The 23,706-nt window shown below is 47.8% G+C and overlaps 2 protein-coding genes across 11 annotated transcripts; both read left to right on the top strand.

Moving 5' to 3' along the window:
* Nucleotides 1-13: 13 nt before the first annotated feature.
* LOC141739695 (heat shock 70 kDa protein 12B-like) lies at nt 14-7,335 on the top strand. Its single transcript, XM_074577446.1, has 4 exons — nt 14-379; nt 3,287-3,511; nt 3,673-3,844; nt 4,702-7,335. The coding sequence occupies exons 1-4, from the start codon at nt 98-100 to the stop codon at nt 5,742-5,744; spliced, it is 1,722 nt and encodes a 573-aa protein (XP_074433547.1). The 5' UTR covers nt 14-97; the 3' UTR covers nt 5,745-7,335.
* A 1,112-nt stretch (nt 7,336-8,447) lies between these two features.
* LOC141739648 (cytoglobin-1-like) lies at nt 8,448-23,194 on the top strand. Of its 10 annotated transcripts, none has more exons than XM_074577421.1 (4): nt 8,448-8,874; nt 12,248-12,356; nt 14,311-14,542; nt 15,908-22,699. In XM_074577421.1, the coding sequence occupies exons 2-4, from the start codon at nt 12,262-12,264 to the stop codon at nt 16,034-16,036; spliced, it is 456 nt and encodes a 151-aa protein (XP_074433522.1). In that variant the 5' UTR covers nt 8,448-8,874; nt 12,248-12,261; the 3' UTR covers nt 16,037-22,699. The 10 variants fall into 10 exon arrangements, 8 of the variants coding, with proteins under 8 accessions (XP_074433522.1, XP_074433513.1, XP_074433486.1 ...); XM_074577412.1 differs by having other exon boundaries at nt 8,490-9,845; XM_074577385.1 differs by having other exon boundaries at nt 8,490-9,845; nt 10,210-12,356.
* Nucleotides 23,195-23,706: the final 512 nt, after the last annotated feature.

Genomic DNA, 23,706 nt, shown 5'->3' with positions numbered 1-23,706 from the left:
TGCAGTATCAGCCAGAGCAGTTCAAATTTCACCCCAGTCCCACCTGTTTACTGCTCTGTAGCTCCCCGCACTGCACACCTCTGCGCTGCTGTCGGCCATGGCCAGCAAGTCAGTCTTTGTCGTTGCTATAGATTTTGGCACGTCCTACAGCGGGTACTGTTTTTCCCTTGCTTCAAGTACGGACCAAATCCGCCAGGTGTACTGGGGAACAGAGCACGGGCTCAAGACCCCGAAGACACCCACGTGCATCTTGTTCGACCAGAAGCAGGAGTTCAGAAAGTTTGGCTACGATGCTGTGATGAAGTATAAGAGCCTGCCCTCCAATGAAGCTGACAACTGGTACTTCTTCCAAAACTTCAAGATGTGTCTGTACAACAAGGTAGGTGGAATAGTTACTGCTAATGGGAGTCAGAGCTGTTAGTTTATTTGAGGGGTGGGGGTTAGAGGAGTTGGTGAAGTGGGCTGAGTAAATCTGGCTGATGAGGATGAATGAATGGAAATCAAAGGGCATTTTGATGAACTGAAGAAGAAATGATTTATTTTCTTAATTAGCCAAAGGCTTCACAGGCCCTTCCTTCACGATGCTATTCATTATCTAAAGACAATACAACCTGACTGCATACTTTGGTGAAGCCAAATGCTTGGCCAAATGCTTGTTTATTGAAAAGCTGCCCTCAGTCCTCGAAAGGGCACAAGTGAAGCTTCCCGTGATTCAAAGGAAGTGGGCAACCTCGGGATCAACACGTTATGTACCTCCCTCTAGCTTGTCTCTCCTTCCCCCTAAAAAGGTATGCTGAAACCAATTTAAGGCTGGCTAGCTGTCCTTCAAGTGCGTGGTGGCTATCATTCTGTCATTTTTCTCTGAAGGCTCTGTGCTAGTTCAGAATTGCTCACAGGTTTTTCTGGGTTTGCTTGTTCGGCCAAACATTAGGCTACGTTAGGGCCTCCTTGTCCGTGCTCTGGGGTCCCACAGGGCCTCCCAAAGACGGAATAACCCAGAGCACAGGGCCAGCCCTGAATAGTCTCGTGTCTGTTCTTTGGCGTCCCCCAGCACTAAGCAATGAGCGCTGAACTGGGTGTAGGGGGAGGTGGTAAGTGGGAGGCCTCTGTGAAGACTTCCCTCCCTGGGAAAGCTGGGAATGATCTGGTCTGGCACGGTGTCACCTTGTCGTGTTAAAAGGACTGTAGTTTCAATATTTGTCTGTCAGAGTCCCAGGACTTTCACTGACTTACTACCAGAGTCCCACCAAAGGACTTTCACTGAAGCAGATTCACAAATAATCGAAATTAGTTATTTTATTGAGAGCGACAGTCGCAGATTTGAGATTGCCGTTGATAAATTCACTACCTACAATAGCGCTAATTACTTAAGGTTAATATTGCCAGCAAAAATGAAGATAGTACAACAACCTGGGGTAACATTCACCAGAGGGTGAGAGGCGCAGCGCTTACCCAGAAAGGCGTCCCTGCCTGGGGTGGAGGAAGAGAACACAGCCCGTCGACTGGTCTGTCAGGTATCAAGTTTCTTCTCTCCCAATTTAACAGTCATTTTCTCCATCGTTTTATCCCCAAAATTACAAGGTTTCCCTCCCCTAGGTGACATGTAGTATGATTTGGGTGGAGAGACGAGTGCTATAGTCATATACGTTTAGCATGATCTCTAAAATCTTCATTAGCACATACAGGGGTGTCAACTTTAATATGCATTTCACAGGTAGCGAGGCAAAGGTCAATTATCGGGCATGGTAGCCTCTCGAGGAAACAAACAGCTACACAAAATCTCCGTTATCTTGATTTTACTGTCTCTGCTGACAAAAAGCAGGGCTGTCCTGGCTCCCCAAGACTACCCCATTATTTATGTATCCTGTGATAGCCAGACAAGCCTTCACTCCCCTGGGTTGCACAAGAGATTGCAAAGCCAGTCTTAATTGCCCTTTGAGCACAGAGACTTCATCTCATTATCCAAATTCCACACACCTGTGGAGTGGTGCCTTCTCCCTCACTTTCAGAGGGGGCTGGAGAGAGGTTTAAGTTCAACACCATTTCTCTGCACCCAAGAAGAAAATGTTTAAGGGAAATTTCATTACAGAATCACAGAATGTTTGAGGTTGGAAGGAACCTCTGGAGGTCATCTGCTCCAACCTCCCCGCTCAAACAAGGCTGCACAGACCTGGTTGCCCAGGACTGTTGTCCAGTCAGCTTTTGAATATCTCCAAGGATGGAGATTCTACCACCTCTCTGGGCAACCATTAGAAGGGCTCAGAAACAAGAAAGGGGAGCACCAGCTCCCAGGCACATAAGTAGTTATTGGTGAATCTCCATAGAAAGTGTCTGTGGAGCACATGTAACAGCTTTCTTATATCACCCTCTCCTAACTGAGCCAGGAACAATGACAGGAAATGAGATCGTAAGTAAAAATGAGTATAGATTCCCTTTCTCTTAAGCGGCTGCACCTGCAGAATAGGATTCGCCTTGCCTTTCCTGGTTGCGTGTTATTTAAGCTAGGCAGCACCTGGACCTGCCTGTTTTTCTCCATTGGCTGTAAAGGACCCCATGTTGATGGAGCTGATTGTGCAGTTGATTGATAGTCTTTGTAATTTAGGACCATTTTAGTGGCTACCAAAGCAAAACAAAAGGAAGCACACACGAAGGCTGGCTCCTGAAACTTCTTTGGGTAGTGGCAACAATTCCCACTCTTTCTGGACAGAGTAGGCAATCAGGGACTGATGGAGGGAGTTTGGGTCTCCTGGGAGAAACTAAAAAAGTGTTGGAGCAGCTGCCTGCCTCAAGCTTCACATACGCTCACGGAGATACATAAGCCAAGAGGACACATTATAGAGAAACTGTGCCAGACCAGGGGCTTACGTGTCTACATGTTTGTCCAGCATATATTTTCTTAATGCCATACACAGAAGTATAGATGCAACTAGAAAGGTCTGAAGTCTCTGTCCATATGCCTGGGAAATGTATGGTGGTGTCACTTAGAAAGAACAATTCTCCCCAAGGGCTGTTCAGGAGGATCTACAGAGTATTTACAAGATTTGGCGCAGGAGGAACAGCTGACTTATCAACCACATTGAATCACTGATGTCGAGGGTAAGCGTCTTGGTAGCTGACTTGTGTCAACGAGGCTGCAGTTCGCCACAATACTGGATCCATTGCTGGGAATTTACTCAGGATTGGAGACAGGACCTTCTTCTATGCCGTGTGTTGTGCAGTGCTCAGAGTGAAAGGGACAAGTCTCTTGCTAAGACGGCCACGTGTGATGCTGAGACTTTTTTTGTAGAAAGTCACATCTGGCATGGAACTGAAAGCCAGCAATGGAAAGACGCTCCCTGCCCTGACGGTCTTTTCCGAAAGCCTGCGCTACCTGAAGGAACATGCCCTAGAAACCATCCAAGAGGCCTCTTTCCAAACCGTCTGTGACCTGGAGGAGATCACCTGGGTGATTACTGTCCCAGCCATATGGAGCTCTGCTGCCAGGCAGTTCATGCGGCTGGCGGCAAAAGAGGTAAAAGCAGGGGTTATCCCACTGCCTCAAATTATCTTTGGAGAACCACCACCCCAGCATGGGGCTCCTGGGGTGAGAACAGCCTCCCTAGCAGGTGGCGTTTGTACAGCGGTGATCTCTCTACCTTTCCTTGAGCTGACACTTCTCTCTTGTGTTTTTAGGCAGGACTCATCTCTGACATGATTTCTGAGAAGCTGATTATTGCCCTGGAGCCGGAGGCTGCATCGCTCTGGTGCAAACAGCTTCCACAGGAAGGGTTTTTGGCAGACAACAGTGACAAGAAGAAGTTTGAAGACTCCCCTGGGATCCAGTATATTGTTGTTGACTGTGGAGGTAAAATTTTCCCTGTCTAACAGGTACCATCTTTGCTGGGAGCAGAGCGTTTCTGTTTCACAGTGGCTGACACAGTGGGACCCAAAGGACCCAGAGCTTGGACTCCACTCCCGTGCTTGTCATGCGATTTTTATTTTTATTTCTCACTTAATGAGATCCGAGGGCAGGCAGAAAAATGGGAGGAAAAGACAGATCAGTCTGTACCGTGTCTCAGCATCAGACACTGATATGCACCCACATGCTGTTGTGTGTCCTGAGCCCACAGCCTCCTCTGTAGAAGCAAGTGTAGTGCCCAATGAATTGACTAAAGAGATTAGCTAGCAGGCCCTGTAGAGTAAATCATTAAGAACATTTGATGGAGCACTTCTTAGTAATTTCTCTAGTTCCCCATGTAAGTTTTTTTGGTGTAACGTGAGTTTCCAGTCAAGAGCAGTCTGGTGATTGTGAACAAATAGTGAAAAGGCATCAAGAGGACCAGAAGTTTCTGAGAGTCTCACCACCACTGATCATCTTATCTCAGAGCTTCTCTATCAAAAGGCAGGAGAGGACAGTCCTTTTGTGATCAGAAAGAAGATTGGCTTGTGCAGGAAGCAACTCAGAGCATCCAGCTCTCATCAGCAATTACAGTAGGATCTTTGAGAGACTAGGCTTGTAAACAGAAGTGCATAAATTTAGGAAATTTAGAGGTGTGCAGGCAATAGCAGAGGAGTGAGGAAGAGAAAAGAAAGCAGCAGAAAAGTGCACTTGTGAACCGGGAGTTCAGAAGATGAGATTATATTCAGTGGAAAGTAAGGACCTCATGTACTGTAAAGAAACCAGCTAACTTCATGTCTCTCTGTGCGTGTGTACATGTGTAGGTGGCACAATAGACATCACGGTACATGAGATCCAAGAAAACCATTACCTGAAGGAGCTACACAAGGCAGCTGGAGGTGGATGGGGAGGCAACAGAGTAGATGAAAACTTCACTGACTTCCTCAAGGAAATATTTGATGACGGTGTATGGGATGAATATGTAAAGACCTACCCTACCGAATTACAACATATGATGTACAACTTCAGTCTACAGAAATGCTCTGCTGGCAGGGAGGCGGTCTACATACATTGCTACTACAACTTGACCAGATTGGCAATGTGCAAGAAGGACATCCCCCACTTCTTCAAAAAAGCACAGGGAGCTGTGTGGTGTGATGGGATGATCATGATTACATATGAGAAAATTAAGAGCTTTTTTGACTACAGTATCAAAAATATCATTCATTCTTTGAAGGAAATTCTTAACAAGCCTGAGATGGCCAAGGTCCAGTACATTTTGCTTGTGGGAGGCTTTGCATCGAGCATCATCTTGAGAGATGCAATCAGGCAGGCCTTTAGCAAGTATCATATCCTTTGTCCAATGGAGGCCCAAGTGGCCATTGCAAAAGGGGCTGTTTTATTTGGAGTCAATCCACACATTATTGCCTCAAGAGTCAGTGCTCGGACATACGGTGTATCTGTAACTCGTAAATTTGATGCTTCTATCCATGACTCCTTAAAACTAAGGGTCTCAAAAGCTGGTGACTATATTTACTGCACAGATCTCTTTAAGAAATTGGTGGGAATTGAGGAGTCAGTGAATATAAATGAAGTTGCCCACCATATTTTACACCCAACAGAACCAGATCAGACAAGCGTACGCTTTTCTTTCTATTGTACAGAAAAGCAGGATGCTCAGTACGTAGATGAGGAAGGGATGGAACTGCTTGGCTCCTGTACAGTGCCAATGCCAGACACAAAGCTGGGGAAGGAACGTGAACTGAAGCTGGATATTAAATTTGGGCTCACTGAATTTGAAGTCACATGTACTGATGTTACTTCCAAACAAAGTCGGTCAATTATAATAGATTTTTTAGCTGTGTAAATGCTCAGTACATCGAGCAGCAGGGGCAATAACTCAAGGGAGAGCATGGCTTTAGTGGGAGGCAATAACTACTACACTAGAGAAGGCAAATGGACCATAAAGTCCATCCATCATCCAGCTTTTTGCTTGCACAGGTAAACGGTTTGCTAGTCTGATTCGCTGGTTCCTTCTATTCCTCAACAACGACCCTTTCAGTCCACTACCTCTCTTTCTGTTCTATCTGACAGCAAGTTTATCTGCTGCTTTATCTCTTGCCCTTCTGGCTTAGCTCCTTGCATCTCTGAACACAGTAGTTCATACCACCAATATAATCATCTGTACTCTATCTGTGTTTGATAGAGAGCTTCCGTACTGGTGTCTAACTTCTACATATACCAGCCCATAACTATTTCTTTTAGCCTGACGTCTTCTTTCAGCTACATCCTCTCTTCCTCCGATATCAGGTCCCTTTATCTGGAGTCCAGGTTTAACTCTGCCAGGGGTGACATTCAATGGATTTGAGTTTTCTTCAGAACATCACTCATATAGATTGCGTGTAATTAAAGAGCTCGTGTTCCAGTCAAGATACTCTGTGAAGCAGTAACTCAATGTAGTCTGGGGGCTTGTATGCAAAACCTGCGGGAGTGTTATTTGCATTAAACCATTGGGTGGTGCGATCTCATTAACTGGGCTAATACAAATGCCAGATTGTAACATGACAGATATGAATAGTGCTTACACCCCTACCTGAGCACCTCTGTCCATCTGTGGATACGCCCTACATCTCTGAATTGGGCTTGATATTTTCCATGTCTATAAAAGCTCATTTCTTTGCCTCCTGTGCACAAGTTCAGCACAGTGTGGCCTGCGCAAGCCCAAATTTGTCCAAGAAAAGGATGCGATCCTGCAGTGTGCTGGGTCTGCCTGGGGTGGAGTTGTTAACTTTCTTCGTGGCCACCCTTACGCTGCTGTGTGATGTATGGCCAAAACGGTCTTGAGAGCACACCAGTGTTTTAGTAATAGCTGAACAGGGCTCGCACAGCAGCACGGCCTTCTCTGTTTCTCACTCTGCTCCTGCAGCGAGGAGGCTGGCGGGGGGAGCAAGGGGCTGGGAGAGGACACAGCCAGCACAGCTGACCCCAACTGACCAAGGCGGGTCATACCCTGTAACCTCATGCTCAGCAATAAAAATGGGGAGGGACTTTCTCCAAAGTAGCTATTGCCTGGGGAGACTGGCTGGGCTTCGGTCTGGTGGTGGGATGTGGTGACTGCCTTTGCATCACTTACTGGGTTTTTTTGGTAGAGTAATTTTTTTCCCCTTCGCTAAGGCTGTAGAGTTTCCCTGCTGAACACCAGCCTGTCCCGATGCAAATACCTGGTTAGCTGGATACACAGCATGAAAACTCAGCGCTGGCATCTTTATTTGGTGTAATGACTGCGTTAGAATCACTGCTAAGCCATGTACTTAATGCTGCCAATCATTAAAGAAGCATTTAGAGGATTAATCTGTATAGATACTATGACCTATGGTGTATAAAAGCTGAACTATTTTGAATACCTCACCTTTGGTTTTGCATTCAAAATCTTACCTGTGCAATAAAAGTATTCACAACAGAAAAACCTGTGTCCATTTCTATCATGTCAGACAGTACTTCTCTCTGAACTATGTACGGGCCATTCTAGGTGGCTAGGTTCCAACAGGCTGAATGTTCCTGCTTTTTTCTTACCTTGCGGACTTTGCACTTTCACCAGTGCAAAGTGCAGCATAGCTTCACCCAAGCCCACCACCGTTCTCTGAACAGGAGAGAGAAGTGCGGTCTGGTGGCTGCTGGGAAAGCCACATGCGTCTGCCCCAGGTCTTTCCCAACCGTATGCTATGTGGGCTTTGGCATTCAGACATCGACACCAACAGTTGTGACCGCAGCTCCTAATTTTGCTTATTTTGATGAGCTGGTAATGTTGATAACCTGAGATACTGAGCATGGAGCAGATGCAGGTGTTTGTCATCCTTGTAAAAGCAGCACCGAGTGTCAGCGTCTCAAGCCAAACATCTGAGAAACCTGCTATGGGGGGCTCTAACCTCAGTCTGACAGTACGGGGGTGTTGGGAAAATAAGAGTTATAGAATCATAGAATGTGTTGGGTTGGAAGGGACCTTTAAAGGTCACCTAGTCCAACCCCCCTGCAGTCAGCAGGGATATCTTCAACTAGATCAGGTTGCTCAGAGCCTCATCAAGCCTGGCCTTGAATGTCTCCAGGGATGGGGCCTCCACCACCACTGAGCTGAGTGGCTCAGCTATTTTACAGCTATATTATATATTATAGCTATATCATAGCTGCTGAGCCCTTTCCAGCCATCCTCTACAACAGCTGTGTCTGCTGAGCTGGGGATTAACCCCTGTTGTGTAATAAATAGGGTGGTTTATTTATATCAAACATGAAACTTAAATAACAGATCACAAACTTTGAAGAAGAAAACATGGGCAGCTTTGCAGTACTTGTGACAGGGGCATCAAGGAGCTCCGCAGGGAGTCACCGCTGCTAGGTCCTAAGTAGCTGGGCACGTAGAAGATGCTGTCCATTCCTGTTGCCGGAGCCTGACAGCTGCCTTCTGCCTAAAGCACGTGATTTATGGGAAATGGAAAGGAAACAAATCTCACTTCGCAGAACCGCTGCCGTTTCCCCACCCCACTGTGATGTCAGAGACTGGAACATAAAAATAATTGTCTCAAAGCTTGCTTAATTTTCTGCAAGCTGTCAGGAGGTTTGCAAGGTTTCCTGTTGGGTTTGACACCTACGGGCCGAAGGGAAGCTGGTGCAGACTTTTGGCAGACCAACAGGATGTCTGGAAGTTTGCCCGCTGCTGCCTGCGTGGTGTACATGCCAACCAAGGGTACCCCGGATTCATCGTGGCATGATGACTTTGCTAAATCAAAGCAACAGGGGCAGGAAAATCTCACCCAGCAACTGCGTCAAACGATGATTGGCCGAGCCAAGACCACCTGCGTGCTGACTGATCGAACTACAAGCCGACAGGGACTATAAACTAGTGCCATGCCAGACTACAATGGGGACCCTCAACACCGTCGCTTGAGAACTACGGGACGCCTTTGAACTTCAAGGACCGTCGAGACGCCAGCGGGCCTGTGGTGGTGACTATACTCTTGCTGTGCTCCGTAATACTGCGTCTCTCTTTTCTGCCTTTTCTTTACTTCCTTCTTTACTCCATCGCTCGTCACAGTCACTATTGCTGGGGAATAACAATAAATCTGCAGTGACCGGCATCTGACCTTCTTTGCGTCTGAATCTCGCGCTCGGAATCAGCCCGAACCACTCCCGGACCAAACGTAGTCGGACTGGGACGTAACAAGGGGGAGGCATGTCCTCTGCTTCCCCGGCTGGGGACAGAGCCAGGAAAAGCTTGGCCGCCGTGTGCAGCCCGAAATATCGTGGCTGTGCTCCCTGCTTGGGATTTCCCAGCGCTTTCTGCCCCCCAGCTTGGCCCTGCCTGCCAAGGAGTGTCCCGTCCCTGGCCAAGGCTGTCTGCAAGCTGCCCAGCACCCCCATTAGAAAATATTCCTCCCCATTCAGCAGAAATTACACTTAAGAGCACTCACTTCCTTTGTGATATTAAAGAAAACAAACCATGCAAGAGGAAAAAGAAATAAGCCAAGCACGCATCCTCTTCCCCTGGGGTGTGCGGGGGAGTGTTTTTTCACAGCAATACCATTTTTCACAGCAATACCATTTTGAGGACAAAAAAAATAGGCTTCTGGAGATTTTTTGTTTAAAACTCTGGAGACCCCAGAAGTACAGTAACAGATGCATATAACCCTATTAGAGATGTCAGAACTTTATCAGGTATCACTGCGCTCACCTGGCAGGGAGGACTCGGCAAATTGTGCAGGCGGGAAATGGAATATAATTTTCCAAAACAGTAGAAGTAACACCAGAAGGTGAAAGGAAAGAATAGAGAAGTGTGTCACAGAGAGCCGGGTGACATGCTTGAGGGCATCATTGTTTCATCTGTGCAGCAGGAGGCCAGGGACTGCCCTGGGCCACTCACAGCCGGCTCAGCAACAGACAAAACTGACCCATTGCACCCCAAAACTGGACAAAGCAGGTGAGTTTGTGGTGCTTCTGTGGAAACACATTTAAGAAAGGGCAGTGAATGCTGAAAAAGGAGAGACAAGGCCAGGGCAGGTGTAGCACCCAAAAGGCCAGTGACCGGTGGAGGAGCAAATGCCAGAGCAGTTGAGTAGGGCACAAGGAGCAGCAAGAGCAAAGGGACCCCCACGCACCAGCCCCCAGCTCCTGCACCATCCATGGTGTCACCAAAGGGCCGGGGTATAACCTGCGTCACAGGGGTGAGGGACCAGGATGGAGGGAAGAGAGGTGTCTAAGTGTTGGTTGGTTAGTTATTTGGCAATAAATTCATTTGATTGAAATTTCCCAACTCAAAATGGGTATTTTTTGGACCATGACAGGATGTCTGACAATATATCAAGTGAATGAGCACCTTCGTACTGCAGTGTCACAGATGGGGTTGGGGAGAGCAGAGGAGAAGTCCCCTAGGGAAGCTGAGGTTTGATTGTGAACTGCTGCAAATGGACACCAAAGGGGAGGGAAACGAAGGGCGAACAAGGGAGATGAAGAAGAAAAGACTAAGAATGCCAAGAGGTAAGACTCATCCTTGAGCAATGTGCATTGCTACCACAACTCAGGCCAGAGACCTTGGCTCACCTCCAGGCTCCAGCTTCTCCCACAAACGTCCACGGCAAGTCAGGGTGCACCAGGATCTGCAAGGAGAACATGACACCTACAGAGAGGAGGAAAAGTTGCAAGCAAGTAATTGTCCGCATTCACATCCTGAAGAAAAATCAACTCTACCTCCAAGCTCCAAACCTGCCTAAGAACCTTTCCCTTTGGCTAAAGTTAGTGTCGCTTTTTCTTCAGGAGCTCCCAGGCCACCCATGACATGCACCTGATGCGCATTCTGCTCTCAGCCAAAAACTTGGTGCTTTCCCCACTGAGATCCAATTTTGGCTCCCAAGGCCTGGGAACCACCAGGTCCTGCGGTGCCGTCCTCGCTCCTTCTTCTGTGTCCCTGTGCTGGTGGCTGGGCCCGGCTGACCAGTGCTCCCCTCCTTTGAGTTTGCCTTCAAAGAGGCAGCAGTCCCAGCAGCGTAGCGTGCTTGTGTTCCCCCCCTGAAGCTCTCCTGAAATCTGGGACATTTTTCTGAAGATTTTGGGATGAGAAAACAGAAGGCTGCACAGACCTTGGTATCAGACCTCTCTTTGTTTGCTGTGGTGGAAAGGGAGAGGGAGGGAAGGAGGGATTTCGTTTCAGTGAAGTCATTTGAGGCATCCCTCAGCAGCGGTGGGACCTAACACCACCAAGCCCGATCAGTCTCTGTGAGGTTGCGAACACCCCTTTCCTTCTGCCCCGGGGTATCTGTCTGGTTTTGCTCGCCGTGCCGCACATTTCTGCCTCGCGCCTGTTCCTTCCCTCCTCTAAACCATCTCAAACAATACGAGGTTTTGTCTGCGCTCGGCGTCCAGCAGCTGCAGCGGTTCCTCAAGCCCCTTAGCCCTTATTTCGTGTGCGTGCTTTGGACTTAACCAGAACATTCCTGGCAGAGGTTAAGCTCAGGCGCCGCGCGGATAATCCAAGATTTTTTTTTTGCCTCCGGTTCCAAGTGACGGTGACAATAACGGGCCCCTACGCGCTGTCTGCAGCTCCACACCGGCCCTTCTCCTGCCCCTTATCTCTTTCTCCCTTCCAGGCAGGTAGGGCTTATGGATAGGGCAGAGATTCCGGCTGCAAGCCAGGAGGATTAGGGTAGCAAATTGCCTGTGCTTCCAGCCTGGGTGTCCTGCACCCATTTATCTCCTGTGCTAAAATGACATGGCACGCTCCCGAGGCAGGGAGCAGCGTGGGATGAGCCCCTGCTAAACCAGAGGGCTGTGGGGAAAGCGGTGAACGTGGCATGAAAGCAGGACTGGAGAGAGTTTCTGGAGCTGGAAAACGGGATCTTTGGACTGAAGGAGCAAGAAGTGCTGGGAAGAGGGGATGGCCGGGCACCACGGTGCCCACAGCAGCACTCTCGGAAACAAACCAGGAAAATTAGTGTTCAGGCAAGGATCGCTCTTGGGAAAGAGAAGCCAAACACTGGCCTTGGCAGGGGTGAGGGGGGGGGAGAGCCGATCTTTTTCTTCCCCACTGAAAACCCCTTTTTTCTTTTTTCTCCTCAGACAGCGAGATCTTTGCTCTGGCACCTGACACCACAGTGAGAGTGCTAGTCCTCCCTCCTCACGTGGTTGGTTTCTTTCCTGATTAAAAGTGATTAGGCAGCCTTAAAGCCTGAAGAAATGTGACCGAGGGGTAACAGAGACAAAGAGTCTGTTCAAGATCTCCTAAATCCCCAGGGCAGTATTTAGAGAGCCCCGAGGAGAGAACCGGAGCAGAATCACCTCACCAGGACCTCCCTGACCTTCTCCTTCCCACTGTGTCCTTTGTTGCAGCCATCTCCTCCACCATGTCATTCTCTGAAGCAGAGGTGCAAAGTGCCCGTGGCGCCTGGGAGAAGATATATGTGGATGCTGAGGACAACGGGACAACTGTGCTGGTCAGGTAAGGAAAGAGCCCATCCCGCTGCTACCCCAGAGAGTTGAAGGAGGAACAGCAAGAAGCATGGAGTTACCACCTAGGAGCATGTCTTGATGTGTTTCATGCAGCCCTTGCTGGGAACATTTTGGTTTGCTGTGGTTTATCCCACCTCAGGGAGGAAGGAGAGATCCACACAAATAAAAGTAAAAGGAAAGACGGAACGGGGTGGGAAAAAAAGAAGAGACAAGAACAATTTCTTCACCCATTTAAGGTAAAGGAAAGGAAGTGGTAGGAAAGAGAATGGGAACAAAGCATGGGCCCTATTTCCCTCTCACCCTTTTCCTGTAAATAGCTTTAATGAGTTTTTTTTAACTTGCGCGTCCTCAATATTTCTCTTCTGATTCTCCTTCAGCCTTCCCAGTCCAGAGCCCATCAGTTTCATTGTATTGTACCCTTCCTGCGGGCTTTCCTCTCTTAGTTTTCACTCTGTTTTCCTCTCCTCTTCCATAAGACAGAAGTTTCTTCTGTTCACCTTTCACTTATCCCTCTCTCGGCTGTGACTCACATCACCTCCATATGCACTGATCAGTCCAAATACTAGTTGTGGTTATCATACCTTTACCACTCCCTCCGGCTTTCTTGTATATCACACCATGTGTCTGTATCAGCCTCAAAGTGTGTTACGTACTGCTCTTTCCTTCTGCAGTCTACGCAATCTGAGGACAGTTAGGGTCAGAAACACAGCTATAAAAAATGCTAGTAGCACCAGTGGCTTGGCTCCCCAGGGTAATTTACTCTAGAAGACTTTGCCTTAGTGTTCTACAGCCCCACCCGTGCCTTTAGACAAATTCTGGGCTCCCCAGTACAAAAGAGACGTGGGCATACTGGGAAGAGTACAACAAAGAGCCATGAAGATGATGAAGGGACTGGAGCATCTCTCCTATGAGGACAGTCTGAGAGAGCTGGGATTGTTCAGCCTGGAGAAGAGAAGGCTCAGGATGATCTTATCAATGTGTATAAAAACCTGAAGGGAGGGTACAAAGAAGACAGGGTCAGGCTCTTCTCAGTGGTGCCCAGTGAGAGGACCAGAGGCAATGGGCACAAACTGAAAGACAGTTTTTCACTGTGAGGGCGACTGAGCACTGGCACGGGTTTCCCAGAGGGGTTGTAGAGTCTCCGTCCATAGAGATATTCAAAAGCTGTCTGAACATGGTTCTGGGCAACCAGCATGACCAGGGGGGGTTGACCAGATGACCTCCAAAGGTCCCTTCAAGCCCAACCATTCTGTGACTCTGTGAAATGCAGTCTGGATTTTGCTATTGCTATTTCAGGTGGATAACTGGTTTACCCAATGGAGTAAACTGCTTTTTTAAGAGATTAACCAAGATGACTGTAATTGATGTATTATAAAAGGCAATTCCTTTACAAGTGGCATCGAGTTGTATTACTTCTGAATAAACAAAAAAACAATCCACCACAGGCAGCAAGAAAGCTTTGGGATGGACTCTAGGAAGGTGTTAATTAACAAAACCAAAAGTGGGGTTTCTCCATGAAAACACCCACCGAGAGCACAGTGGACATATCTGCTGTCCAGAACATCTTTGGGAATACTCACCCCATGTGAACGCGCTCCCACTTCTCTGTGGATTTTAGCTCCCCCTAACACCGAGCCCACATGAGGAATGGTTTACTTTAGAAGCAGCGGAATAAATTCAGGATAGGTAGGTTTTAACGCTGAGTGAGCAAAGAGGAGTGCCCTGGGGAGAGGCAAGGGAGGGGAGAGGCTGCCGTGGGCACAGGGGCTGTGCACAGATGGGAAGGGCAAAGGAGAATCAAGAAATGCAGGGGAAAGAGGAGTCTGTTCTATTAAAGAGAAGGAAAAAGGGCAATAAATGCATGAGACAAGGCCTGGAATGTGAAGCCATATCTGCATTGATGCCTTTGTCCACAAATTAGGACATCTCTCATTTCTCAACAGGATGTTTACTGAGCACCCAGACACCAAGTCCTACTTTGCACACTTCAAAGGCATGGACTCTGCTGAAGAGATGAAACAGTCGGATCAGGTCAGGGGCCACGGCAAGAAGGTTTTCACCGCCATCAACGACATGGTGCAACACCTGGACAACTCTGAGGCTTTTCTTGGCATAGTGAACCCGCTTGGCAAGAAACATGCCACCCAGCTGAAGATTGACCCCAAAAATTTTAGGGTGAGCCAGCAGCCCTCTTCTCAGCGTCTGGAATTTTGATGGGAGGATGTCTTCCCCTTTGAGGAAAACAGGCTTTGTATATATAAATATAAACACACATATGCTCTGGAGAGCGGAGATGGTGGAAGGTGAGACAGTTGATGGTGGAAGACAGCAGGAATGAGAGATCTGGCAGCTGTTGGGAAGAAGGCTATGTGGCAATGCGATGCAGGCGGGTCTGCTCAGGTGGGAGCTGCAGAGCTGCCCATGAGTTGTCATTCCCATGCTTGTCATTTAGCAACAAGATACAGAAAAGCAGCTTAACACTGGACTTCAGTCCTTGATGCCTATTTTTGTCTAGTAACAGGAACTGAGCTTTTCTAGGACAACTAAACCAGCTGTTATTGAGCTGTTGCTCATCATCAACAGCATTGCCATCACTAAACAAACACGGATAATAAATACGGGATCAAATGACTTGCCCAAGCCCACCTAAGGTCACTAGCAGACTTAATTTACAACTATTTTATGTGCCTTACACAGCACAAAATGCAAAGAGGCACCTTCTAGGAAAGGTCACTCAGGCACCAGGAAGGTGGTTTCCAAAGCAGTGGGCCCAGTTTTCAATAAGTGGGAGAATAAGCGAGGATTTCTGCCTGGAGAGATCCTAAAAAGACTTTTTCAGGGTAAAGATGCACACAAAATAATAAATGCTTCACAGAAAAGGAGCTGACAATTCAAAGTATACCACCTACCTAGCAATTGTAAAGACACAGAACCCTCATTGCTACAGAGTGCTAGACAGCTAATAAGCAGGAAGGATTAGGAAGAAACTTAGTCCCCAAGCCATGTATTCCATAGGTGTCCAACACGAGCTTCCTCAAGGCCTCTAAGCATTTGGGACAGCCCACTGCCAGGAGAAGGATTGCAGTAAATGGACCAAGTGAACTGTTTCTGTACAGCTGTCCTTAAGTGACGGGTGCAGTCAACATTAACTAGATACAAGATAGTTAAAAAAACCAGCCACGGTGACTGCATTTTTTTGGTGAATTCTATAATGCACCTAATTTTCCATGACCTATTATGGGCTGTGCATGCTATATCATAGAATCGTAGAATCGTAGAATCATGGAATGGTTTGGGTTGGAAGGGACCTTAAAGATCATCTAGTTCCAACCCCCCTGCCATGGGCAGGGACACCTCCCACTAGACCAGGCTGCTCAAAGCCCCATCCAGCCTGGCCTTGAATGGTCTATATGCTGCTGAATTGTTCTTTTACCCACTTTCTGCCCTCCAAGAACCCCAACTGAAATATACATTTTATTCTTACACCTCTAATGTGGAGGAAAGTTCACACTGGTTGTTTCTTCCCTTCTCCTTGTTTAGATTATCTGTGACATTATCTTGCAACTGATGGAGGAGAAATTTGGTGGAGACTGCAAAGCTTCCTTTGAGAAGGTGACCAATGAAATCTGTACTCACCTGAACAATGTCTACAAAGAGGCGGGCTGGTGAGGATGTGCAACATCCAGGCTCTTCATACATCTCACCAGCACTGATTTGCTGCTTTTGGGCCTCCAGCCACAGTTGGAAGAATGAAAAACTAAAAAATAAAAGGCAAGAAAAAGGCTTATATAATGTAGATATCAATGTCAATAATTTCCTTAGCAAACTGAGTTTCTACGGTTAAATAAAACCTGCAAATACATCAAAGTCAACCAACAAATCCTGATGTGCTTTGCAGCTTCGGTGCTCCAGGTGGGTTCCTCTGGCCACCGGCCTTGAAGACTGCATTTTAAGATGATGACTTTGAGCTTGCTGTTCCTGAGAGAAAGACTTGTTCCTTCCAGCAGCACCAGCCCAGAGAGGTACCAGCAGCAATTTATCTCAGTTACCACCTCTCCATCCTCATGAACGACGACCAGGAGACCATTTTTAAGCATCTGCAGGGACTTTGCAGCGGTCATTATTTAAGAGGTGTGGGTGTTATTTCATGTTTGAATAAAAACAATGGGGAAAGTGATTTATGGGAAAGACTAATGTCTGAGAAAGACACGCGGAAAGTCCCATCCTGCACGAGCCAGCGGAGTTCCTCAACCTGGGGAGAGGTTTCTTGGAGCAACTTTCAGCACAAGGGATGTCAGTGCTCAATGTGGTCACCACTGGGTCCCTCTGGGCAGGGATGAACTTCTCCAGCACGTGGATTTCACGGTGTTACTCCCAGCAAATTTCTCTGGCCACATTCCCAGGAGAGGACATCAGTAGGGAGCTCACTAGCTCCTGTGCTGCTCATCCAGCTGAGGCAGGCTGCTGCCCCAAGGAGCGGGTTTTCTACGGCACTGCCCTCATCCTGTCCTGTCGCATGGCCTGAGCCTCCCTTCAGTGGTAACCGAGTCCCGAACTATTTAATTGCTTTTCCTTGTATTCCTTAGACGTGGTGAAATCATCAGCTAATAATTGCAAATAACTACGTGCCGTTTTGCTTCAGTGTAACACAATAAACACGGAGAAAGCAGATGCGTCCTCTCGTTTGTAGCACAGAAAAGGCACGCGTGACGCGCAGGAGCGGTAACTGGTTACAATGCACGCTTACTGGTGGTACTGGGGGCTTTACTAAAACCAGCTCAAGCTCCCACGCAGGCACCCATCACGCTTGCAGAAATCAGGCGCCTTGGGTGGTGGGAAGGGAAGCTTTTCACTTGACCATGAAACAACCATTGTGTAAACAGCTAAAAATGCCGAATTCTCCTTCATCCAAAGTACGGTTCCCTCACACATCCCATTTGTTTGGCTAAGGCTGCTGAAATCCCAAAGTCCAGAAGATGAACTCTTGCTGGAGAGGGAGCATGGGGCAAACTGCTTTATTTGATGCGGTATTTTATCCCACTTGGGAAGAAGGGGAAGCGTATTGCACAGCACCGCCAAGTATTGTAAGAAAAGAACAAGACTTGTCAAAAAATATTTATAGTCTCAAACCCCTCCGAGGCAGTACAAGTTATCACTCTGAAAAGCTTCAAATATTTTCCTCTTTTTATTTATGTGCTTTAATGCACGTTAAAAGCACTATTTGCCATGATGACAGTTAGGTGTAATGACATGCTCGTCATCGCCACAGACACCCGGGGCTGGCAGGCGCCTGACGACACTCCTCGATGGTTTAAGGCTCTTGTGTTCCCTGCGATGGAGAGAGAGAGGAGCAGCAAAAGCAAAGTCTGTGAAACAAATCAAACTCAGGCTTAAGTAAAGAGGGAAACTTTAAACAAGCCATTAACAAAGGGGGGGGACACACTAAACTTTAGATATTTGTATGATGCGAGTGGTTTAGGAGTACATGTCCTTTTTTTTTTTTTTTTCTTTTCAGTTTATCTGAGATTTCAAAGGACAGCAGGCAGCTTTCCCAACAGACCATAGATCAGGCGGCATCTTGAGATAGAGGATACCTGAGCTGGATTCCCAGTTTTCCAGCAGCCTCACTGCACAGTCCTGTCTGGCTTTCCTTGGACCTCATTGTGTTTCTGCAAAACAGCAACAGTCACGTACTCGGGAGGCAAACAAAACGCGCTCTTTTACTCATTGAACTGGTAAATATGTGGTGCTCTACATACTGTATGTGTTCCTAGGGACAGCTTTGATCCCGTGAAGAGAAACCTAAGGGAAACATCATACCGAAAGGTAGCAGGAAAAGATTCCCCGTGGAGCATCACCAGTGAGTGGGACCAAAGCCCTCACACCAAGCTTCATGGTTTTCATCCAGCCTGTGGGACACCAGGAAGGTCTGGGTGAGGTGACAGGTCTGTGGCAGCGCACAAGTAGCGCAGCACAAGTGCCTGCCACACGTTACATTGGCTAAGTGCCATGGAGTCACCTTTGTGTCTGATCCAAACCAGAACCGCGCAAACACATGGAAAATACTGAGAAAGAGGATGAGGAGTGAGAGGGAGCTCATGGAAGAAGTTTATCCCCTCAGCTAACAAAATCCAGGTGCTTTGCTAGTCGTTGCTGGAGGAAAAAAAGCATCCCCACAAGCAAAACTTGACCTTGTAGAGACAAGCGAACACTTTCCCCATTCAAAATATTACCTAAACACTGCGAAAACACAAATCTACTTAAATTCAGTTCATCAACTTCGTCAAGTGGACTCAGACCTTCCAATGGGGGCAGCTTTGGGAAAGAACAAGGAATAGAAGATAAGTAAAGGATCACTGGCAAGGAGATGAGAGAAATTTACCTTGAAAACCTTCAGTCGCTGGGGTGACACAGCAGAAACTTACCCAGAGGGAGGTGCCTTTGCAAGGTGTCCCTGTACAAATACGGATCAATGTTGGGATAAAAATCCAAGAGCCCAGTGGTGTACGACAGCATCACCAAATCACTCTGAGACGAGGGAGTGGTTTACAGAAGAGGTTAACCTGGCCGTCGAGGCTTTTAAGCCTAATAATTTTCTTGCTGGAGAGTCTGAGCCAAGCGGGGCCTTCCTGCTCCTGCCCGGCACACGGGCAGCAGAGGCTCAGCGAGGTGAGCGAGGGAGGGGAGGTCGTCTCAGATATCCCGGGGATGCCCAGAGAGGGGACTAGAGACCTTGCAGTGGATTTGGGGAAGCTTCTAGGAAATCCCTCCCTCGCACCCACTCTTCCTGCTGGAAGGCTGTTTGCGTTATTGGTGATTTAAGTGAAGGGCTGCTTGGGCTCCTTTGCTGTAGAGCTGTGGGCAGAGGTACAGCTATCACCCTCAGAGGTGTTGCTTTACACTGAAAGAGTAGGATTTGCGTCTATTTGCTGTTTAAAACAGCTAGTGACGGTCAGACAGGAACACGCTGGGATCATCAGGCAGAGCAGGCTGATCCCAACATGGCGATCAGCATGGGTCACCAGCAGAGCTTTGCAGGGGGTTACACACAGAATCAGAGAAAGGTTTGGGTTGGAAGGGACCTTAAAGACCACCTAGTTCCAACCCCCCCACCACCAGGGGCAGGGACACCTCCCACTAGCCCAGGTTGCTCAAAGCCCCATCCAGCCTGGCCTTGAACACTTCCAGGGATGGGGCATCCAAAACATCCCTGGGCAACCTGTTCCAGCACCTCACTACCCTTACCGTAAAGAATTTACAAGCAGAGGTGAAATTTTAGGACCAGGAAGACACTATCTGTGAAACATTGGAGCTGACACCTGGATTATGGTCTCCCGCTCTATCAAGGCAGCAGTTGCCATCACCTGTTGGAAATCAGCAGTTCTTCTCTGTTGCAAACCAGTTTGAGTTTCGGAAGACAGCAGCATTTTACTAAGTTACAGTAGTTTGGTGCAAAGTCCCAAACTCCATTATCGCCCTGTAGTGACGGATACGCAGAGGCTGGAGCAGACCTTTGATGCTGCTGGCGCCTGACGGCTGGTGCTGTGAGAGTTTGCAGCCTCTCCGAGCTGGCACCAGGAACAATTTCTAACCTTTGTGCTCCTCACTGAGCATCACCATCGATACTTCACTACTGCATTCGCCAGTCCATTTCAGCCTGGGAAAGGGCTGTACAGCCACGGCAGTTCCCGCTGTCCCTCAGCCCCTTGCCCGTGGCCAGCCCTGCTTTGTTGCTAGCTAATCCCCACTCCCCGCCGGTGCATTTCCTCGGATGCTGCTTGCCTGTGGTGCACTGCACAGCATCGCCAGAGCCTCAGGAAGCGATTTGGGACTGCGGTTACCCCAGCAACAGGAGCTGAAAAGCCAGAGCAGAAGAGACAAGTCCGAGAGAATTTTCTAGTTGCCCGTTGACTGTCCATTACGTGCCTGCAGAAGGGAAAGCAGGGATAAAGAGAAACACCTCAGGTAGAAACAAAGATTTCTCCCTCTCTTCCCCTGTATTTCCAGCTGCTGGAAACCCCTGGCCAGCAGCCCGCTGCTTCCCAGTTTTGCAGGCTGCAGAGAAAGCTCGCTCTCCAGGTCTTATTGAAAAGAACTAAAGAATTGCATGAGCAGTAACGGTGCAAGAATTTATTAAGAAGCAAGTAGAAAAAAAGGCGATCAAAGCAAAAACCAAAGAGTAAGAACCATACAGGACTGAATGAAGATCACGTTAACACCTTTTAATAAGCCACTGCATCAGGAGAAACTAACCTCGACTGTCTGCTGAACAAAGGGCAACTATACTGAGCAAGGTGGGATGTGAAATGTGGGATGGAGAACAGCAAACCGGGTGGGTCATCAGGTGCTGCAGACCCTGACACAACAGACTGCCATCACCTCTGGTGCGTGGCTCATTCTGCTTTTATAATTTCTTTTTAATGTTGACAGCAACTGCAATCTGCTTAGATCCCGACAGTCATGGCGGAGACAGCACGCACCTCTCACTGAGTCAGCTCCAGTTAACGGCAACAAGAAGCTTTTGGGGTGTTGAAGTTGCCGTACCTAAACCCATTTGTTTGGAGGTACCCACCCGTGCCTTCAGCTGGCTCGCACTGGCCCCAGATGTCTCATCATTCTCCATTGGGCTAAACAGATAATCCCCGCCCCGAGGCTATTTAAGGCTTGCACCATCATCCCTCTGTGTCAGCTGAGGGGGTTGGTTCCCCTATTTTCTCCCACTGCCCCTGGAGCAGGATGGAAGGTGCCTCAAAAGCACGGACTGGTGCAAGACAGGTTGGACAGACAGAAGGGCTGCGGGGCTGGGGTTCGTGCTGTAGCAATGAGGACAGGTAGGGACAGCCACCTCTGCCGGCTTCACTGGCAAGTCTGGTGGTGTAACGCCATACGGCTGCACCAGGCCAAGCACCTCTTTGCTTGGAAATGTCACCGTTTTTCTGTAGGGTTCCTGCCGCTCCAGCAGGAAAAGCAACTCAAGTATGTTCAGGAGAGGACCTCTTTTTCTGGTAACGTGCCGGCCTCGAGCTGCTTACCGTCTTCATGTTCTTCTGTTTTGCACTCCCCTGACTAATCCAGAGTGAGAGCCTTCCGAGATACAGGAATAATGCTTACAGGCTCACTGCATTTCAAACACTTTAAGTGAATGAAATAACCAACTATTTCCGCTCAATACTGCCCAATATTCTGTTCAATACAATACGGACACCTGCAGTCTGACAAAAATGGCTACGGAGCTACAAAATTTCAAAGAGGAGATGCTCAGCTACAGCATCCTTAGGTTCCCGCAGGAGCTCCATTCCCGTCCCAGGCTGCAGTCAGCCTCCTTGCAGGAGAGGGAAGATATTTTCCTCAAACAGGAATGGCCTCGAGCACTCTCGGCGCTCAGGCCCTCTCAAGGACCTGCAGACCTGTGAGATCTCTTAGCAAAGGATCAGTAGCACTAGAGACATTACTGCACAGCAGCGCACACACCCCCCCCCATCCCGATTTTGAGGTGGGTCGAGCACCTCGCCTCTGCCTCTCTCAGTCTCCTAAGAATCCCATCACTTCTTCAGCCATTAAGGGAGAAAATCCGGGAAAACAGGATCCACACAGGCTCCGTGTGGGAAGTTTTAAGTACAGAGCGGATGGACGACACTCAAGTGTGATTGTGAAGGCAGCGCATCCGTGTCTGTAAGGATGTATTTGACCCGGGTTAGCGGGCTGAGCAGCTTGGTCTGCTGAATGATCTCGCCCTTGTGTTTGTGATCTGGTTCCACACCAGAAGTCAGATTTAACAATTGCTGAACCATCTACTGAAGACTGGGAAATTAAAGACCACACGTAATGAACCCCAGACTATTTGATTAGTGTCAAAGCTCTTTCCCTTATGTGATGCAGCAGAGGTGGACAGAGATTAATGTCCCCTGGATCCCTTTCATAATCATTTGGACCATGCAAACTAATACCAGTCAATACCACTCTTCAGGCGTCCAGCAGGAAATACACAGGTGATGAGCTTCACCGTCCTGGAAATAAAGGTAGCTTGGTTCTGATGGAAGATCCTTACTAACTCAGGCACAAGTGATGAAGCAGCCTCCCTTACTGACGGGTGTTCCAGAACTCTTGCATCAGAAGTGTGTTTCATCAGTCGCCTTAATTCTCTTAGTTCTCTTCCTAACCGTGCTCCACTCCTCATTTCAGACACGAGACATGTAATTCAGATTATTTTATCAGGATACCAGAGGCAAAACTTACCTTCTGTTTAACATTGGTGTGGTACTTGGATACTATGAAGCTCACCACCCCATGAAAACCTATAAATAAGGAAAGGCTCAAATCCAATCACCCCTTCATAATTCAACCTAAAAGCCATTTGTAAAATGACCAGCGTATTATCCAGAATATGCTAGTAAGCAGTCCGAGCAGTGTTTTGTCACAGTACACAAATTCCCACCCCACTCCTCTTTTACAGCACAAAATTTCTAGTTGTTGGCTGCAGGGGGAGACAGTATTTCTGGAGTATTTTTATTCCAGAAAAGAATTCCAAAGGAGTTGGCAATCCACTCATTGGCAATTCTGCTATGCAAGATGCATCTGGAAATGACCGTTCACCTTTTTCACTAGAATCCCATTTTCACTAGAATCCCATTACCAAAGGTGTGACAATCGTCATAAGCAAGCACTTATACAGCGTGCTCAGACCAGAAGGACAAACACTGGTAACTTACAGTTATCAGACAGCTGGGCCATGCAGGAAATCACAAAGCATTCCCAGGAAGGAAACTCACGTTCAGATTTCAAATGGGTAAAAAAAAAAAAAAAAAAAAGTTAAGCAGTTAGCCATCATTATTACTGTATTTTTTTAGGAGCTTAAAACGACATGAATTCCAAGTGGAGGGTACATGTCACGTTGGATACAACTCCTTCCTGAGGTGTGAAGGTCCTGTTCTAGCTTTCTCTGCCAGCCAGTATCTACTGTGTCAGAATTATCCCCCATGCGTTCTGACCATGCTGAAGAGGCTACAAAAGAGTCAGTGAGGAAAAATGGGCACGGTGCATTCCTAGTGATATTACACACCCGTGATTAGCAGCCCTGCAGAGGCACTTGGACTAGGGAGATACAGAGGGGAGTCTGCAGAACCTGCTGAAAACGCCAATAACTCATTATAAACACTGCTCTTAAGCATTACTTAAGTAACTCAGTGGTGCTATCTCAAGAAGAATTTACCATCTCTAAATTCTTCTGTGTGGGAGTTGGGCATACCTGAATAATTTCCCCAAAGCACTTTCAACAGGACAGAATCGACAGCACCCCCTTTATGTAAAGGCAGATTGCACCCAAAGGAAATACTGCTTTT

Source organism: Larus michahellis, chromosome 1, assembly GCF_964199755.1.
Source record: "Larus michahellis chromosome 1, bLarMic1.1, whole genome shotgun sequence".
NCBI lineage: Eukaryota > Metazoa > Chordata > Aves > Charadriiformes > Laridae > Larus > Larus michahellis.
This window is presented reverse-complemented; position numbering and strand designations above follow the sequence as displayed.

Coding starts and splice junctions, on each gene's coding strand:
- LOC141739695 (XM_074577446.1), top strand. CDS start 98: ATGGCCAGCAAGTCAGTCTTTGTCGTTGCTATAGATTTTGGCACGTCC. Junction 380..3,286: donor AGATGTGTCTGTACAACAAG/GTAGGTGGAATA, acceptor CTTTTTTTGTAG/AAAGTCACATCTGGCATGGA. Junction 3,512..3,672: donor TGCGGCTGGCGGCAAAAGAG/GTAAAAGCAGGG, acceptor TTGTGTTTTTAG/GCAGGACTCATCTCTGACAT.
- LOC141739648 (XM_074577352.1), top strand. CDS start 12,446: ATGTGTTTCATGCAGCCCTTGCTGGGAACATTTTGGTTTGCTGTGGTT. Junction 12,604..14,310: donor AATTTCTTCACCCATTTAAG/GTAAAGGAAAGG, acceptor ATTTCTCAACAG/GATGTTTACTGAGCACCCAG. Junction 14,543..15,907: donor TTGACCCCAAAAATTTTAGG/GTGAGCCAGCAG, acceptor CTCCTTGTTTAG/ATTATCTGTGACATTATCTT.